At 39.9% G+C, this 21,124-nt stretch overlaps 1 protein-coding gene across 2 annotated transcripts in view; it reads right to left on the bottom strand.

Moving 5' to 3' along the window:
- Nucleotides 1-21,124, bottom strand: part of GRK3 (G protein-coupled receptor kinase 3) — a 138,067-nt gene that overhangs the window by 63,392 nt on the left and 53,551 nt on the right. The window contains exon 3 of one of the 2 annotated variants that reach the window (XM_075013027.1): nt 6,162-6,235. The exons of the other annotated variant lie outside the window; for it this stretch is intronic. Coding sequence (XP_074869128.1) covers nt 6,162-6,235 — 74 coding nt within the window. The remainder of the gene's footprint in view (nt 1-6,161; nt 6,236-21,124) is intronic. 2 annotated transcript variants of the gene reach the window in all.

Raw genomic sequence — 21,124 nt, 5'->3', positions numbered from 1 at the left:
TTGGTCTGTTCAACTCCTGTCTTCAAGAGCAACATCTGGGGCCTCTGATTTGCTCTGAGGCCACCCTATTAATCGGCTCCACACTCCACCTCTGCCACCTCCTGCCTCGTGTGTCAGCCTCTGGCGGGCAGGGAAAGAGTGCTCTGGCTCTACCCACCAAGGCTTCCATAGAATCCTGAGGCTGGAAGAAACCTCAGGAGGCCATCAAGTCCAGCCCCCAGCCCAAAGCAGGACCAGCTCTAACTAAATCATCCCAGCCAAAACTTTGTGAAACCAGGAATTAAAAACCACTAGGGATGGAGATTCCACCACCTCTCTAGGTAACCCATTCCAGTGCTTCACCACCCTCCTGGTGAAACAGGTTTTCCTAATATCCAACCTAGACCTGGCCACTGTAACTTGAGACTGTTGCTCCTTGTTCTGCCATCTGTCATGGCTGAGTACAGCCTCTCTCCACCCTCTTCAGAGCTCCCCTTCAAGAAGTTGAAGGCTGCTATCAAATTGTCCCTCACTCTTCTCCTCTGCAAACTAAATAAGCTCAAATCCCTCAGCCTCTCCTCATAGGTCATCTGCTCCAGCCGCCTAATGATTTTGGTTGCCCGCCGCTGGACCCTCTCCAGTGCATCCACAGCCTTTCTGTACTGGTGGCCCCAAAACCAGACACAATACTCCAGATGTAGCCTCACCAGTGCCAAATAAAGGAGCATAATAACTTCCCTAAATCTGCTGGGGGCAAGAGTTTCTGTGAGATTTACTTCTTTAGTTATCTGTCAGCACACAGAACAATCACCAAAGCTAGATATATAGATATAAAAATATAACTAACAATTAATATAGACCACTCCCATGCTCTTCACAGAAGCTTTGAAAATCCAAGTAGAATTTGCTACACTCCATCTACACAACACACACTCTTCTAGAGGATAAAATTCAAATAGTTTGATGGACTAAATCCTTGTCAGAGTGAAGAATATGTACTTCGAGGAGAGCTCTGAAGAGCTTTCTTCCTAAACCTGCGCATGCTAATAAAATTTTATTGCCATCGGAGAGTTTTAAAAAGTGTTCTCAGCTTGAATCAGAATCTCCTAGGATCTTGAAAACTGAAGCACAAACACTATCAACTCTTCATCCTCTCTGCAGCAAATATCTTAGAATAAATGCCAAACTGAGTCACAATCTGCAAACCAATTCAACAGTGCTAGACCAGCGACCTCCTTTCTTTCCATCTAAGGAAACAAGACTGTGTCATCCAGAATACCCCAACTCACTTGGAGGCAAGTAAGATGATATAATGAGACACTTATTAATATCAGATCTTGTATGGTGTACAAATTCAGCTAATTTTACAGGTTTAATTACATTTTACAGTTTTATTTAAATAGAACACTACTGCATTAAACCAAAAGGAAAAGAAGCAGAGCTCAGAAATCATCACGATTTATATGATAACTGATATACGAATGTAATAACTCCCCCATCAGCTACAGTACTGTCCCATAAATATGGTGGTACTAGTGACTCATATATGATAGTCCCCTGGCAGATTAAAATACCATGGCTCACCTTCAGAAATACTATCTGACAATATAACTTTTCAAGTGCTGAAATTAGAGTGCCTAAGTTACTGAGCATCTAAAAATGTTTTTTGACAGATCTGGATGAATCACTCATCCAGATAAACGCATGGTCGTGACTCACGTTGCAGTAACATATGAGAACCCTTCAATATGGAACCTTTTTACGTCTAGGGACAACTTCATGTAACAATTTATTTAAATTTTTCGAGCTGAAACAAATGTGGTGAGTAAATCAAATATCTAAACATATCAAACAATGTTACTGTAGGAAATACAGTAAGTCTCTTCTAAATAGCTCGTTTTTTTCCCCCTAAAAATACGACTGTAACAAGACCTGTGAAATATTTTAGGCCATGTTTTGTAAACCCTCAAAAGTACAACTTCAAATTGTTTCAAAGCTTAAGAAGCAATAAGCAATAACTTGTGTTTCTAAGGCATTTCTATACAACCTGCTTTCTTGATTAGCTGCAACAGTAATTTCTTAGATATGTAAACACATGGAAATGACAGACAAATGTAATCAGTGTTCTGCCTCACAAGGCATGAAGTTGCTGATTTGAGTTACAAGATTTTAGAGTTCTAAGAATTTATCTTTAGACCAGTAACAAGTTAGGAGGAAACCATCACTTGACATTGACTTTGCTACTTATCATTTATCTTGAACATTCTTTTTTGAGAGTGGGAGCCGGGTTAGGCTGCAGCTTCACAGAAACACAAGTAGTCCCATGCCACCTTGAAGGCTAATAATTTTATTTACTGGGTGATGAACTTTCATGGGTAAGACCAATGATGAAGTTAGCTTGAAGAATTTGGGATGGCAGTGAGAATAGCACAGATAAAACTGAACTTCACATCAGATGATGCAGTTTGCTAATCTGTGTTCCTGTTTAAATCATGCAATGGGAAAGCTAAAATATACAGGCTGAAAAAACTGTCTAGACAAGCCATAGTTAATGCATGCTGCCAGGGATTATTATTTACAGAAACAGATTGTAGATCTGACTGCTTTCTCTGTTGACGTCTCATTCCATACCAAGTTAGTTAGCAATGTTGGGGGTACGTTTAGATTGTTTTACGGCTCCAAATGTACAGCTTTTTAATTGACTACGATGATTTTATAATTAGATCAGAACAACAAAACAAAAACCAGTCATATTAATGCAGCCAGCTACTGGCAGTCATGCTTCATTTCTGAATCAAGGTCTTATTTTTTATTCTGCCAGGCAGAATGCTCCAGAGTGTGACAAGGCAGCAGCCACTTTCACCACAGTTCTTAAAATTGTATGTATTGCACTCTCAGATGATCTTGAATTTCCATGCACTGCAAAACTGTGATAGTTTATTCTCATGTGCAGTTAATTACCTTTCATTGCAGCGAATCCATAACGTAGCTGTCACGGGTAGATTGATACAGCACCATGTATCCTCCTCAAGGCTAATCTTTAATACTAACAGGAAGCTTCAGTTTGTGTAGAATCCAGTAGAGCGGGATGACATGCACTCGCAGCACCTATGCTCCAGCCAATCTATTGGCTCTCAATTCTCTTCCAAGTGCATTTCAAGAGGCTGGTTTTAATCTGAATGTTTAAAGAGCAATATAATTTGGGAGTTGGATGTCTTATTATTTTTCGCCCAGTGTACACCATTATGAAAATGGATATAAGCAAATGTTTTTGCTGACAGTCTCTAGATGTGTTTCTGAAGACTGGAGGCAGAATCCCTTATGGTAGAACTCGATCTCACAGTGTAACTCTGTCGCCAAAAGACCTAATGCAATTAATGTTGAGCAGTAGAGAGGTTACTGTGCAACTGATACATCTGCAACCACTGCTGGAATACTGTGTTCCATTCTGCAGCTCACAGTTCAAGGATGCTCATAAATTGAACTGGGTTCAAAGGAGAGCCACAAGAACGATTAAAAGACTTGAAAACATGTCTTATGGTGCTCAGCTTATGTAGTTTAACAAAGAGGCCTTATAGTGTCATTGATCATAGCCTCTTAGTACCTCCATGAGAAGAAATACCTATTAATAGGCTCCTCAATCTAGCAGAGAAAGATATAAGATGATCTAATGCCGGGAAGTTGAAACTAAAATTCAAACTGGAAATAAGTTATAGATTTTTAATTATGAGAGTGATTGCAACAATTTACTGAGGGTTGTGATGAATTCTATACCATGGACAATTTTTTTAAGACATCAAGACTAGCTGCCATTATACAAGAACTGATGAAGAAATTATTTTTGGAATTCCTCTTGCATGTGTTACACAGGAGTCAGACTAAATGATTGCAATCATCACTTCTGGCCTTAGCATCTGTGAACAGCAAACTTGTCAGAACCCAAATCTCTTAGCTTCTGACAACTGTGCAAGTCCACATTTTTCAGCCAAGTCTTTTCTAAATGGATCTGAATCAAAGAGGTCTTTATTTTATCTTTCTCATCTTTTAATTTACTGATTTCTGAGTTACTGAGTAAACTTCGTAAAAAAAGAAGCAAAGTATAATAAAATCCAAGTTTAAAGAAAAATCAGAGTCCTCATAACACAGCAAAGTTACATACCCACCTCATCTAATCCAGGTGAAGTTTCCTGAAGACAAAGACTGATATTCAGAATATTTCATATCAACCCTTCCTCTAGATCTCAATCAATTACTGATGGCTAGATTAAGAGGTATATGGAGATAGCTGGTTCTTATGTTGTTTTTTAAAAATAACAAAAATAATGTGAGTGTATCATAATTGTACACGTCTCCCTCTAAATATGCACTGCTTTTCTTCTTAAATTATATAGGAATTAAAATGTAGAGACTGTGTCAGTCTCTATATGTATATACTCAAATAACAGATGGCATAATGCATTTAGATCCTGATTGACGCCACTGAATCTAGTCAATTAAAAAATAATAAGATATGCACATATAATTCAATGATGTCAACAGAAATTGCATATGCACATCTGAAGAATACGATCCTAAACCCAACTTTTGAAAGAAATACAGTAGAACGTCAAGATATGTGCACTCAGGTTGTATGTATCTGGGCTTAACGCGACTCTGAATGGCGGGGAGCTGGTGCCTGGCTCTGGGCTGCCCACCACTCAGGGGAAGCGGGAAACTGACCAGCATAGCAGTGCTGCTCAGTTTCCTAGCTTCTGTGAGTGGAGGGCAGCCGGGAGCCAGGCATCAGCTCCCCGCCACTCACAGGAGCAGAGAAACTATCCAGCGCTACTACATTGGTCAGTTTCCTGTCTCCTGTCAGGAGAGGCAGCAGACAGCCTGACTCTTGGCTGCCTCTACTGACCAGAGTGGGGAAACCATTCCTGTGAGGGCGGCAGGCTGACTCCCACCACCCGTCAGGAGCGGGGAAACTGACCAGAGCAAGAGCATTGGTCAATTTCCCCTCTCCTGTGAGTGGCAGACAGTCCAGAGCCAGGTTCTAGGCTGCCCACCACTCTCTGGAGTCAGGAAACTGACCAGCGGTGCTGTACTGATCAGTTTCCTGGCCCCCTCAGTTATGCAAAATTCTACTTACATGGGGTTGTACAAGAATGCAACCTCCACATAAGTCAGGAGTCTACTGTACACTAAGTTGCTTTTAAAAAAAAGAAAAAGTTTCAAACAATTTGTAAAGAATTAAAAAAAAATCCTAGTAGTCCAGCCTGCAGTTTGCTTTCCGTTTCAGCTTTAATGTAAGTCACAGTATCCATAAATAGCTGGAAATATTTGGCTTCACTACAGTACATACAGTAACTGCGAAATGCACTCAGGGAGAAAGTCGTTTGTATAGTTAAGGTACTGCAGTTATAAATTCTGGTTTGTCCTCCCTCCTCCCTCAGTAGTTGCAGTTATTTTTGAAACTTTCTTTGGGAGCTTGTATCTCATAAATGACAATACTATTTAGTTTCAGTCAATGTGTTTTTTCCTTAAATTATCATTTTCATTGGCCAAATGATGGCTCACACCAGTGTCATCAAGAAAACAAAGACCAAATACATTCAACCAGTCTTCAAGCATAGGTATCTCTTACAACTGCACTTCTTTAAGTGTTCCATTAATCCACTGCTTCATAAACACAAGAAGCTCAATATAAATAAAGTGTCTCAATCTATACAGCTATACCAAACAACAGCACTGTTGGAACTTAAGACAGCAAAGTAATTTCTCCTTTCACCATTCCATTTTGTACTATTTAAACGTGTGACCATTATCAAAGTGATACTAAAGAAATAATTGCAATCGCTTTATAAGCATATGTGATTCGAAAACTGTACAAAAATACTTTGTTCTAACATGTTTCTTACATATGCTTAAAAAGCTAGCATTGTTCCTATAAGATACAAATGTTACTGATCTAAGGCATCATTTCTTATGAATTATTCATCTATTTAAGGAAACTGAAATGTATCAGAAAAATGCATATCATAATACATTCCGCTTCTCTTCCACTATACCTCTTCCAGTCCCACCCACATGCTTGGAATTCCTACCAAGTGCTAACCCCGAACACATACACATATGTCCCTGGCAGGCCAATAATTAAGCTTATGATATACATCTCCAATAGAAAATTAAAGGTTTCTTACCTCTTCATAAAATTTCAGCTGAGGGACAGCTTCATCAATTTCATTCATACAATAATCTTTAAAAAGCAAAAATCCTAAAACAAATAAAAATGCATTAGAGAGGAAAACATAATTAACTTGGGCACTTTCAGACATGATGCATAGTGATCAATCTTCTTTGGGAATTTTCTGCACCTCTGAGTATTGGCAATACTTAAGAATATCAATTACAATTATCCATTTGAACATGTGTAAAAATATGTAAGACTTGCTATTACTTTACTCCCCCTCAGCTGCAGTAAACATAATCCTGTTTCATTTGCTCGCAAGAGTATAAAATAGTCACATCATGTATTGGAATGTTCCACACCTCCTCTCTGAACAAAACTGATTCCCGCCCTGCCCCAGCCCCGAAACCTTGAATAAAATCCATCTCTGGCCGCATCTACAACCAGCAAGACCTTTCTGAAAATCAGGCCCCCTTCCAAAAGAACAAGCTGGGCACCCAGACACAAAATTCGCTTTTGAAGGAACGCGGCGCTTCTTCTGAAGGCCCTCTTCCACTCCCAGATAAGGAAGAGTGCCTTTCTCTGAAAGATTCTTTGTTCCAAAGAGTTGTCGTCCTGGCGACACATTTTTCAATCCCTGGCCTGTTCTTTCAAAAGAGCAGGAGCTGTGTGCATGCTCTCTATCGAAAGAGCAGATTGCTCTTTTGATTCACTTTTTGGTGTGTGGACATGCTCTTTCAAAAGAAGATCTTCTGCAAGATCATCTTTCAAAAGGTCGCTGTAGTGTAGATGCAGCCTCTGAGATTTCCACAATGAGGAGGGAAATTATAGATATATTTTCCTGTTTTAAACAATTCAAACAACATTTTATATTAATAAGAAGATCATCCCCACTCTTCTAGTCTATCACTGCTTAGATCTTTTTTACGTACCATTTCAAATATATTTTATAAGCAACATATATTATTTTCAAAAACACATTTAAAAGGCTTGAAAACATAAATACTGCATTCTGTGTGATGATCTGTTCCTTGACTTCCAAGATGGGATGTCGATCAGTGTTTTTTTCACCGGCACTCTTCAAAAAACATTGTTTTTTACGCATGCCTGAGCTGACCTCTGCTGCCCTTTTGCTTAGTCTAACACGAATCTCTCTTGACAGAGCTGATTGCCACGGTTAGCTGTGAGATTCTAGAAGCTGTTATTGTACATGCTTTCAGCTCATTTCAGCAACCAACATCTTTTTTCCTTACTTACAGTTAGTAAGTACTCACCTAAATCAAAACCAACCACAGATGTAGTCATGAAATACTAAGATACTATTGAACAGGCTGTGGCACTTCAGATCAACTCAGATCAAAGCAATATATAAATTTATTTGTTAGTGGTATCAAAGTAGTATTGCGTATTAGCATGCTTTTAAACTAATTCACTCACATGCTGATAGAAATCAATGAAGATGTTGATTGTGTTGTTTTCATCTGTCTGTATCTTCTACTTAATTAACCTATCATCGACTTTGTGTTACCATTAAAATGAGAATTTACATGGTGTGTAAGCTTCCTGAAAACCAAAGAATGTTACCTGTATTGCTCTCATATATCTATTTCTATCCTAATGTAATGGCAAATAATTGCATAATGTATATCATTAACTAAAGTACTCAAATGCTGAATAGTAACAGAGATAGCTGTGCTAGTTTATATACTATCAAAACAAAACAGCAGTCCAGTAGCACTTCAAAGACTGACAAAATAATCTATTAGGTGATAAGCTTTCGTGGGACAGACCCACGTCTTCAGATCATAGCCATACCAGAACAGACTCAATACTTAAGGCACAGAGAAGCAAAAATAGTAATTAAGGTTGACAAATCAGAAAAATTATCATCAAGGCAAGCAAATCAGAGAGCAGAGGGGCAGAAGGACAGATGGGAGGGAGGGGAGTCAAGAATTAGATAAAGCAAAGTATGTAAAAGAGTCTTTTACATACTTTGCTCTATCTAATTCTTGACACCCCTGCCTTCTGCCCCTCTACTCTCTGATTTGCTTGCCTTGATGATAATTTTTCTGATTTGTCAACCTTGATTACTACTTTTGCTTCTCTGTGCCTTAAATATTAAGTCTGTTCTGGTATGGCTATGATCTGAAGAAGTGGGTCTGTCCCATGAAAGCTCATCACCTAATAAATTACTTTGTCAGTCTTTAAAGTGCTACTGGACTGCTTTTTTGTTTTAAATTACTCAAAGAAATTTTGTGACTGCTAAAGAAAGGCTAACTTCAAAGCAAGTGGTCACTGAGGTTAGTACTTGAGGCCAAAGACTCAAGATGCATTCTTCAGAATCCATAACTCCTGACTTAAGGAAATATTCCTGTCTCTCTTGACTAATGGAGTCTACCGAGGAGGAGTACTGAGCAAGTGGGCAGAGATCCCTGGAGCCACTTTAGGTAACCCTGAAAGGTGTATGAAAAACTAGCAGAATACTAAAAGTGTTCTGCCACTTTGGACTGACAAACTTGGACTCACCTATTGATATATTTTATCTGGTTTAACTTCCCTATAATTCTCATTTCTTTTCTTAGCCAAGGCATTTTCAGTTACTTTACTAAGGAATTAGCTACAATTGTTTTTGGAGAGAGATCAAGAGCATCCACTGACTTGAGGTGAGTGATTTTTCTTTTGGGGCCAGGAGTACTCTAATATATGGTAACAACAACAAGGAGTCCAGTGGCACTTTAAAGACTGACGAATTTATTAGGGCATACACTTTGGTGAGATACAACTCACTTTTTCAAATGCTTGAAAAGAAAAGAAAAAGGACACAGAAATGAGAGCGTGACATCTTTTGCTATACAAAAACCAAAAAAGAGGAGCTGGTACTCAACCGGCTCTCCTCCACCTCCTCCTCCCAGCCAATCCCCTGACTGCGGCTGCCAAAGTGCTGGTACTTGGTACCAGCATTTACGGCACAAAAGCAAGTCCTGGAGCTAATTAAATCAGAGTCGACGTGGCTCACCTTCAACAGTGGTGAAAAGTGAGAGTGCCTGAAGAGGAAATTACTTGTAACAAGAGAGCCATTCCATGTTTCTAGTTAAATGTCTTTGGATTGTGTCAAATTTGCATACAAATTCCAGCTCAACAGTTTTCTCATTGCAGTCTGTTTTTGACATTCTATTGTCTGAAAATGGTAACTTGCAAGTCAATAATCTATCAACTCTGGCCACCAGGCCACACTCCCCTGACTACAGGGGGAATACTCTTTTGTCTCTGGCCATTGTGCCACACTATCACAAACGAGGGTACTGTTATAGGGATGCAGTAAACAGTGCGGACAGCAATTCACATTGTTGTAAGATGCAGAAGACCCTGTAGATTGGTTTACAGGGTTGCAATTCATTTCTCCCCCACCTCGACATATATCAGTCCTATGACATCTAGCAAGGTCTACATTGCCACAATTTTCTTGTTTTATAAAAGAAACTGCATTTGGCTGGGTTAGAAAGTCTCCCAAACCCTGACTGCTTTGAGCTGACAAGCTTAAAACGTCTTAGAACATTTGGAATAGTTAGTGGGTCCTCTTTAATGGGTTTGTACAAAATATCCACACTTTTTTCCCCACCCTCTCTTTTTGACCTTCTTCCAAGAGTACTGTTAGCTTATGTAAGCAGTTTGGTGAGGAGGGGTTTTGTTTGCTTGACGAAAGGAACATGATTAAGGAAGTATAAACTCATAAAACAACAAAAGGACAAGAACATAGAAAAAACAGTTACTGTGGATCACCACAGTTTTATTAGCAACAGTCAAAAGGCACAATCTTTCCATATTGTAGAGTGGACTAAGAATTTTCCATTTATCACCTCAAAGAGTTTAGAAGGGGATCAGCTGGCTTTAGTAACCCAGCAAACCCAAGATAACAATAAAAATCTCTCACATAAAAATAGGTCAGTGAAATACAACAGGTTGCTTTTCAAAAAATTAAAAGATCCATAGATATACAGTGAAGTTCACACACTACTATGTGCAGTACAAAACAATTTTATGCAAAAAAAAAAAAATCTCTAATGGCCCAGGTTGAAGCTCCAGTAAAAATTAGCATAGGAATGGAAAAAACATGCATGTTTAAAATTGGGTGAATCAGCACTAAATTAAAATATGAGGCATTAATTCCTTTGGGAAAAAAAACAGAACTTAATTTTCCTGAGACTGAAATAGAAAATAATGTCGACCCCAGCCTAATTTAATTACCAGTTATCTAATTTAAAATTGTCAAAAATACATAAGTAACTTAGGAGCCTTCAACCCATTTGCCAGTGACTTGAAACCCTATGTTTCAATTAAAGGCTGTGGGACAAATAACTAGGTTACTTAAGAACTTTTGAGACTTTTAAATATTCTAAGCACCATTTGAAAAGTGTAAAGTGAAGACCAAAAAGACCAAAAAGATAATATCAGGAATCTTACTGGGTTTCACTAAGTGGATACTAGTCAAGGCTAACAGAAAGCCCATTTGATCATCATGGGATTATTTATAGGGAATGAAACCAGGCAATTGCACTCAACCTCAGTGCTTTGAGTCTCAAGGTTCTGTATCAGCTAGTTTTTAACATCATGCTAAAATCCCAAATCCCAAACTAGCACATCTACTTTACAGTAAAACCCCTATTTATGCGATTTTGACTTGTGCATTACTTGGATTAATGCGAGTCGAAATCATGAGTGGTGGGGAGCTGGCACCCAGGCAGCAGCTTGGCTCCCCTCCACTTGCGGGAGCCAGGAAACTGACCAGCACGGCTCATGGCTCCCCACCACTCCAGGGAGCCAGGAAACTGACCAGCACTTGATCTGAAGAACCTGGGTCTGTCTCAAAAAACTCATCACCTAATAAATAATTTTGTTAGCCTTTAAAGTGCTACAGGACTGCTGGTTTGTTTTATAACAATAGGTGGCCGCAAAGGCTTCAGTTGGCCTTGTCAGCTAGTTTGGTGCTGAGTTTTCCCAACATCTGAACTCAGCCTGATGATAGTATTGCCTCAGTCAGGGACAAGATCAGCCCCTTCACATCACAAACATTTAACTGGAAAAGTCCATTAATTGCTAGAAGTTTTAAATGTGCAATCCAAAGGCAACATTCTCTACATTCCATCTTGTTTCTTTCTAACGTTCTCCATATTCTCACAAAATAGCAGAAATTCTTGTCATCACAAATACATCTTAGTTATTTCAAACTTTTTAAATCTTTAAAAAACTAAAAAACAATTGATTAGAATTGACAGAATTAGCACATAGGGAAGAGAAGCAGAAATCTTATTTTGCAGAAGGCAGCTTATTGGACACTGAAAAGAATTCGAAAGATAATTTTAAGGTTGATTTGGTATTAGCTCAGCTATCAAAGCAATATTTGACCTGCCCTGTAAAGCAACAATTCACAACACATATGAAAGTACAAAAGTTTATCTTCCCAGCAGGTAGATTGACCAAAGAACCAGATTTGATTTAAATATCCACTGTTTTCATTATTAATCTCAACACAGGGTTGAAACTTAACTGATAATTGGTTACCATATCATATTTTTGATTAAACAGACTTATTTTGAAAAATGAAGGTAAATATATTTTAAAATACCATGTTGCAACTAAAAAGAAAGCTTTGCTCTAAGCCACTTAAAAACAGAATTTTGGCATGCATTTATAAAAAATAATTAAAAAAGTACAAGGAGATACACCTCTCATAGAGCTGGAAGGGACCTCAGGAGGTCATTGAGTCCAGTCCCCCGCCCCCACAGCAGGACCAAGCACCATCCCTGTTTTTATCCCCATCTTCTCCTATTTCCCCTGATCCCTAAATGGCCCCCTCAAGGATTGAACTCACAAATCTGCATTTAGCAGGCCAACCCTCAAACCACTGAGCTATCCCTCCCCCATGTAATTTGAGATACACATCTCCTAGAACTGGAAGGGACCTTGGGAGGACATCTAGTCCAGTCCCCTGCCCTCTTGGCAGGACCAACCACCATCCCTGACATCTATTTGCCCCATCCCTCAATGGCCTCCTCAAGGATTGAGCTCACAACCCTCGGTTTAGCAGGCTAATGCCCAAACTGCTGAGGTACCCCTCCCCCCTAGAAGGGTTTGTTTGGGACATGGACCCAGGACCTCTTACACACAAAGGGTGAATCATATCCCTGAACCAACAAGCCACCCCTACAAAGGAAGCATTTAAAAGCATGTTGTTAACATGACTCATAATTAGACAAATTAAAAACACAAAATCTGTGTCTACACGAGCTCAAAACTTCAAAATTGCATGGCCATTTCGAAGTTTACTAATGAAGCGCTGAAATACATATTCAACGCCTCATTAGAATGCCGGCAGCCACGGCACTTCGAAATTGATGCAGCTCGCCACCACGCGGCTCATCCAGATGGGGCTCCTTTTCGAAAGGACCCCAGCAACTTCGAAATCCCCTTATTCCTACCAGCAAATAGGAATAAGGTGATTTTGAAGTTGGAGGGGTCCTTTCGAAAACGAGCCCCGTCTGGACGAGCCGTGTCAATTTCGAAGTGCCGTGGCTGCCGGCATTCTAATGAGGCGCTGAATATGTATTTCAGCGCTTCATTAGCAAACTTCGAAATGGCCATCTGCATGACCATTTTGAAGTTTTGGGCTAGTGTAGACAGAGCCAAAATAAGAAAAAGTATTAAATTAGAGACACAATCAGGAATGATTCAACGTTCAGTCCCGTAGCTTTAGCATTAAAATTACCAATAATCCCTAGCAAAAAATGCCATGACAGCCATACACCGTGATTATTATTTTAGTGTCTTCACTCATGGTCGCTTAAGCAAAATAACCTGAACTCTTCCACTTCCTATATGAAACTGAATGCAATTAACCTGTTCTATCACAAACAGGGCATTTACTCTGTTCCTACGTCACTTCCAGCCCCAGCCAGCCTGCCAACGTGGTCTGCTCCTGGCCCTAGCCCCAATCCCCCTCTTTGCAAACCGACTCCACTGTGGCTCCAGCTCCTCTACCACAGCTGCCACAGCCTCAGCTCCCAGCCCTGCAGCGCCTGCCATGGCCCCAACTCCCCTGACATGGCTGCCACTGTGGGGCTGGGACCCAGGATCATGGCACCTGCTACAAGGCAGCCAGAGCTAGATGTGGGGTTGTGTCAGGTGCCCTGGGCCATAGTGGCCACAGCAGCCAGCCAAGCTGGGCTCCAGCTCCCAACCTTGCCACACCCCCGAGCTTCCAGCTTCCTTTTGCTTGAGTTCTGGCCACCGGGTTCTCTGGCCTAGGAACATCCGTCGGAGCAGAGTGTCTCAGTTTAGGGAGATACAACCTGTGTTGCTTTTCTGTGTAAGCAACTGCTGCAGTTGCCATGAAATATCATTGGAAAGGAAATAGTTCATGCAAATCAAAGATGGAATGAGACGTGATCCAGAAGCAAGACTCTCTACTAACATGTGGCCTACCCATACTATGAAAAAGTTTGAGAACTGTATCATATGGGTCTTGTAATATGTTCAGAAACATAGTTCAACAAAACTGTAAGAAATAATCTGGCATTTATTATGCAACCGTGGGCAGCCTTTGCTTTCTTGGACTCAGCTGTAGAAATATTTGACAGTGAGACAACAGTGTAATTTCTCTTTTGTCTCTTATCAGAATAGATAACTATTATTTGACTTTTTGAAAATTAAAAGTAAACCTTTTTTAACCTTTAAAAACAGTTTGAGCTTAAGATATTTTAAAACTCTCAGCAGTTACGTTTATGGAACTAACGCTCATTTGCTAAGTTTTTTTACTTGAGTTTGTACATGATAGAAAGAACAAACTACACACAGCAAACTAATGCTAAATTAATTGGAACCATCTTTGAACAATGAACTAAGGAAGACTACAGTCATGCAATTACTGACGTATTAAAAGGCTATTAAAATGTGGCACAAACAGTGATGAATGCACTTAAAGAAAAACTGCTGGCATGTTCCCAGCAACTGGCTCTTTACTCAGAAGAAAACAAAGGCAGCTGCTGAAGGGAGGAGAGTGTGAAAATATACCAGCAAAAAAAATTCTGCCAATGCCATGCTACTTCTGTTTGGACTTTCCCAAATTTTTCACTGAGTTATTACAGAGACGTCAAGGTTGGTGGCAACAATGCTGTGAAAAGCCTCAAGCTTCGTCTACACTACAGCACGCTTTCGAAAGGCAATTATCTGGAAGATATCCTCCGGAAGATCATCTTTCAAAAAAGGGCATCCACACACACAAAAAGCAGTTTGTCATTTCAATCCACTATTTTGAAAGACTGGCCCATACTTTCAAAAGTGTGCAGTCACATAGTCCCAGGCACCTTTCAAAAGGCAAATGGGAAACACCATTTTTGTGGGCCTTTGTGGGCTCCTGTGAGCCCTATCAGGGCTTGTGGGGGGCTGGGGCTCCTGTGAGGGCTGGCTGCTGGACACGGTGCTCTTTCCAAGTTGAGGGGATGGCTGTGAGTGCATGCTGGCTGCAGCTCATGCCTTTGCTGTTAGCACACTCAACTTCCTGCATCTTTACACACAGCCGGGAGCGTGGAAGGTAGAGCTCCGCTGCTGCCAGCCAGAGCGACTCCGCACGCCAGCTGACTGGCACCACGGAGGACTCCTCTTTTGAAAGAGCAGCCCATGAAGCGTCTACACCCATGTTCTTTTGACAGATTCTTTCGAATGGGGCTGCTCTTCCTGCCCCGGGATCAGAGGAGCGCATTCAAAAGCGGTGCCATGTTCTTTTGATTTCCTTTCAAAAGGGCACATTTTATGTGTGGACACTCCACGCACTCTTTTGAAAATGACCCAATTTTGATTTTCCTTTCAAATGACCATGCTAGTGCAGACGCAGCTTCAGAGGGATAACCACGTTAATCTGCATCTATAAAAACGAGTCATCTAGCACCTTAGAGGCTAATAGATTTATTAGGGCATAAGCTCTTGTGGGTAAAACCCACTGCGTCAGATGAGCTGGAGTGGAAATAGAAAAACAGGTGTATAAGTAAGGAAAATTACTATGAAATGAAGAAGTTACTGTCCACTGTAAATTAGGGTGATCAGTCAGGGTAACCATGGTCATTCAGTGTGGCTGATGAGCTATGGGTATCCACAGAGGGGAAGCTGCCTCCACAGAGCGTTAACCAATTTAGATCCTTATTAAGGCCTAACTGTACAGTTTTGAATTTGCAAATGAGCTCCAATTCAGTTGTTTCCTTTTGTAATTGAGTTTTGAAGGTTTTTGTTTGTTTGCTTGTGGGAATGGGCTTCAGGGTAGTTGTAGAAGGATGCAGGATTTGATCCTGGAGGATTTAAAAGTAGCTAGGCTAAGCCACCTAATTTCCATTACAGTTCATCTGGTGAAGTTGGATTTACCCATGAAAGCTTATGCCCTAATAAATCCATTGGTTTCTATGGTGCTACAGGACTCCTCGTTGTTTTAACATTTTGTACCTGCCCATATTACACCAATCTACTTTTGCTACCTTTCCATTTTCTCCTAAGCCTATGAGTAACTGACAGGAATCAGCACCTAAGGACAAAGAACTATTTCAGATGTTCAAGGGAGTAATAAGCAGAAGTAACTAGATAAAAGGGCATAAAGAAAATTTAATTTCTAAACATTTATTAATTATAAATAGAGTATTTAATAGCATTAATTAGTCACGAGAATGTATGATGGATATTTGGAAAAATACAAGAATAAAACCAATTACAGTAAGAAGCAACTCCTCACCCTCAAACATACTGGAGTGCCATTGCTCTCATTATTCACAATTAGGCTGGATAAAATACTTGAGACTCTACAGTAGAGAACAGACATGAATTATAACTCAAACAACCTTTGCCAAAGTGCATCTTTCAACTCCTGGATACGGAGAGAAAACTCTCCATGAAAACTCAGTTACGCAAAACAGGAATTAGATTTTCTGCATACACATGGCACTTCATATCAAGTGACGTCCGGGTGGTGGAGGCAGGAAGAGGGGCCCAGGGAGCCAAGGAGAGTCAGGTGGAGGCTCCAGGAAGGCTGGGGAGCCATGCAGTCTGCCCCAGCCTTTTGTGGGGAGGGGCAGGATTCGGGGAGTCGCGTAGCCTGCCCCAGCCTTCCCGGGGCTTCACGTCCTGCCGTGACCCTTCTCTGCCCAGGCAGCAGACTGGCATGATCATGTCATTCTGTCACACAGGAGGAAAAAAAAAAAGAGAGATGAGGGACAAGCACTCCTTGAGACATGTCTGTACCGCCTAACTCAGAGGCATCAAATTTTGCCATATAAAACTCATGAGGGGACGGGACCAAAGAATGGGAATCAATAGAGGACAGCATAACATTTGAAGTAACACACTCTGAACCTAGGCGGTATATTTCACAGAAAGTTTTTCCATTGAAAGAAGAACTTCTGTATTTCAGAAAGATAAATGTTAACTAAACCATAAGAAATATGGAGGAAAGGATTAGTTCGTTGAATATAATTATCTTTATTTAAACAGATAATAAAAACAGGTGCATACTTCAACTTACGTTTAAGTATGTGAGGTTATTTCATTCACCAAAAAAGATTTCCCATGATTCATAGTTTATAACTGGAACAATGTGATGTCATAAAACAAGTGGCAAAGCATTCCTAAATGTATTGTTTTTATGATGAAAATATTAAAACCTCCACTAGATCTAGAACACTGGATTAACAATGGATTAACTCAATAATAATTCTGCACTATAACCAGTGTTTCCTGTAAGACCAGTGCTTAGGTCACTGCCTAGGAGAGAGTCAGATGTTGCCCAAGTGATTCAGCAGGCAGCAGCAGCATGTTTCTTTTGGTGGTTCACATCCACACGTTTTGGGGCACACAAAATTTATTCTGCACATCATGGAAATAATTAGAGAGAACAAGGAATATAACACAACTAATTCTACTGAGTTTTACGAAGTCCTGCTTTAGCCACCTAGGTCTCAGGATATTAAAGAGAAAATGAGCAAAGAAACATCTTTCACTGGACGAAATTCTGTTGGTAAGGGAGACAAGCTTTGATTGATATATATTTATTACAGTGCATCTGGGGAGATGGGGCTCTGAACCCTGCCAGCCTCCAGACAAGTAAGTGTTCCTCAACACACACATCCCCCTGCAGCCTCCCTCTTCCCGCTCACCCCACAAACATACAAACAACTAACCTCCCCACATGCTGGGATTAATAATCTTTTAAGTGTTTTAAATTGAAAGTATACTGATTGGAAATGACAACTCTCAAATCAAAAGCCAAGCCAACTAACAGAAGCAACCTTGAATAAATGACATCAGTTGCAGGAGTGCAAGAAGAACTGATGAGTACCACAATGAGCTCAGTTAACCACACACAACAAAGATGATCAAGATGCAGAAAGCAAAAGTTAAACATGATAATATTATAAACCTGAAATTATGTTTAGCAGAAAGGGAGGGGGCTTTTGGGGGATGGAGGGACTGCTTTTTTTTTTTTTTTTTTTTGCATGTAAGAAGTGTCTGCCTATATTATGTACCATATCTAGAACAACTGCCTTTCCCATTGTTACATAAGGTATAGAGCTCTGATACACATGGTCTCTAGGGAGCCTGCTGACATCACTCAACTGGGGTGCACTGCAGAAACGAGATGGCCTATCCCTGAGGCTGATGGTTATTCCAATATTTGTATTTACCAAGCCAGCACAAAACAGCTGTTTATTACCTTACTGGCCAATCAGAAGTCCAAATCAGTCATTTTCCTTAAAGTACTGTCTCAGGCCACTACCCAGGCAACCGCCTAGCCACAAAGTTCTAACAATCCTAAAGAACCTGACACATTACTTTCCAGAACAATGACTATTTCAGCTCTGATCCCAAATACATACTTATACCCAATGCTTATTAACTAAACTCACATTTATTTAACGAGAAAAGAGACTCAGTTAAAATATCAATTACATACAGACATGAGTTCAGTTCGTGAGACCTGGTTATAAAATAGAGATGGTGATCTTGTATTTGCAAAAGATACTTCAGAATTTAGTCCACGGTTATAGTCCAAAATCCATGCCACAGTGATTCCAGACAGCAATTGGGACCTCACTCCTTGTGGCATAGACTTTCCTATATAAAACCTCAAGCAGATCTGAGACCCTAAGTCAATGTCTCCTAAAAGGTCACGAGGATAACCTAGGATTTCATTTCTTAGGTCTTGCAGCTTTCCCCAGGGGCATCCAAGCAGATACGAGATCAAAAGAATTCTGCCCGAAAGGACTTGATACCTTTGCAGCAACCCCTTGGTCTTTTGGCACAACCTTTGGTCTCCGAAACATCATGACACTTACCATATGCTAATTTATCCATCAAACAGCTCACTGTTTACCAAAAACCTTCAAAGACTCAAACTTCAATCAAGTTTCATCATAAATGTTAATATTCCCTTCTGATCTTGTGTTAAAATTATAGGAACAGACAAGTATTGTTTTTTCACATTACAAGACCTGAGAAAACATGTACCATTCTACTGCTCTACCAATGCAGGTTAGCATTTCAAAGTTCTATTCTACCTTAATGTAATAGCCCAAGTATCTTTCACACTTCTGCCTCCCAAGTCTTCCAAAGTCGCTTTGGGTCATTCGGCTCAGGACCTGATTATCCCTGTCTGGCCATGGCCACACTTTAATCAGATGATGTCACAAGAGCACATCAATGATATATATATAGGTGTACACTGTCATATGGCTCCAGATTTCCATACTCTAAATAGTTCTTTTCATAAACTAAAATCCTTGGGAAATACCTCTTATATTTATGGACAAAATATCAACTGCTCTGACAAGCTACCAGATAGCACAGAATGCAGGCATCAGGAACTGTTTGCACAGATGAGAAGTCCTATGGCACCTTATAGACTAAGAGAGTCTTCGGAGCATAAGCTTTTATGGGCAGACACATCTGACCAAGCAGGTCTTTGCCCATGAAAGCTTATGCTCCAAAAGATCTGTTTGTCTGTAAGGTGCCACAGGACTTTTCATTGTTTTTGTAGATACAGACTAATGGCTACCCCTTTGACACTTGTTCACACAGAAAAGTTGAGCAACTGTTTAAATGACTTCTGACTTTCCAAAATTTTTGTTTCCCTATCACGTACACTGCGCTGGACTCTCCTCAATCAACATATTATTTTTGAACCACAGATGGGAGAATTTGATCTCTTTTCTCGTTACCTGAAATTAGCAGTCTATAGCCCGATTCTATGATTTCTGAAACTTTGGGTGAAATCCTGATTCCAGGGAAATCAATAGCAAAATTGCTAATCATTTCAGTGCAACCAGGATTTTACCCATTATATTGACTGGAATCAGAAAGTATGAGACAGGGTACATTCACATGCAGTTTATAACTATCCTACATTAGTAATTAAACACTTCCACTGCTACCCCAGCTTTGCCAATGGCTGTATGTTTAGGGTCTCAGTATAATGGGTATCTGGTTTATCAACCTTTTTTTTTTTTTGTTATATGAAAGCACACATCCCCCTAGGAAGTTACCATGTGGTTTCCATGCTTTCCATTCCACTTCGTTCATCATGTCTCTCTAGCTGCTTAACAGACAATCTTGAATACCTCAAGGTGGGTTGCCATGGATATGCAGAGATTCCGTGATACAGTGTGAGTACTTCTCAAGCATCCATGGTCTAGCACGTTTACTCACCGGACATTTCATGTCTTTGATTTATTTTATTTTTTTCTAGCAAAATGATGGGACGTATTTGAAGACTGAAAGTATCTTTTCATTTAAGCCTAATGTTCAACACACATACTCTTAACTTCATCAAACCCAATCTACTTTCAATTTCACACGCCACATTTCATCCCAGAGTAGACTTTTTTGAGGAACCTTGGGAGAACCCTTCCAAAAATCCCTTTAGTTTTTATTACTGTGGATATAAAGTGATTTATTTTCAAATCTGGAAAGTATTTACAAGGTAAAGTGAGATGAGACTGGGCTCACTTCCCCGTTTAATTAGTCTAGACCCCAAACACCAACATGAGAATGTTAGTCCGATTTTGTTCCAATCAGAAATTCTTTGAATTATATTAAAGACAATTCCTTATAATGCTCAAAAATTAAAGAGGGCCCCATACAAGCATATGTGGTGTTCCTACAAAAGTCCTCACCAAAAATCATGAAAAGTGAACAGCCATAAGCAGAACTTCTTTCTTTAGACCCTTGTACTCTGAGTAGAGCATAGGTCATAAGTAAATAGAACTGACATTACATTAAACTCTGTGATTAATTTAGTCACCCAATTCAAGGCACCTGGCAGCTTTGCTACAGTTAAAGGTCACCTCTTCCTTTTATCCAATAGCACCAATCTAATACTCTAGAACAGTCAGAATGGAAAAACAACACAACAAAACACGCTTGGGACTGGTCTTGGAAACAAATCTTCGAAAAAATCTACAGCAGAAAGACACAATACTGGAAAGGTAAATTAGTCAAGCCAATCATTGGAAGGAGGGTTGAATTTGGTCCAAAATGTCGATACAGTATCTTCCAGTAAATCAGTGAACACAAATAAATAAAACAAAAAGACTACTTGGCTAAATAGCATCAAGCCATTTCCCAGTGTCTCCATAAATTGAAAAACAATAAAAACCAAACAGCAGTCTTGAAAAAAAAATTTAATGTAAAACTAGAATTTAAGCACAATAACATATAACACTGAGACTGGATGAAAACATCAGCAGCTTAGGTATGGTATTGATTAGTATCAGAAATCATCTTCCTCCGACTGTTATTTCTAAATGGAAGCAAGACACAGATTTAACTCAGCTTTCATATATCACAACTAATTTTGGCTCTGCCATTCATAGTTTGGGACCTTTCAACAGCATGAATTTCTGGAGAGTTTACTATTCAATTGTTTATCTCCTACCGCAACCTACAGAC

Source organism: Carettochelys insculpta, chromosome 18, assembly GCF_033958435.1.
Source record: "Carettochelys insculpta isolate YL-2023 chromosome 18, ASM3395843v1, whole genome shotgun sequence".
NCBI classification, from domain to species: Eukaryota; Metazoa; Chordata; order Testudines; family Carettochelyidae; genus Carettochelys; species Carettochelys insculpta.
This window is presented reverse-complemented; position numbering and strand designations above follow the sequence as displayed.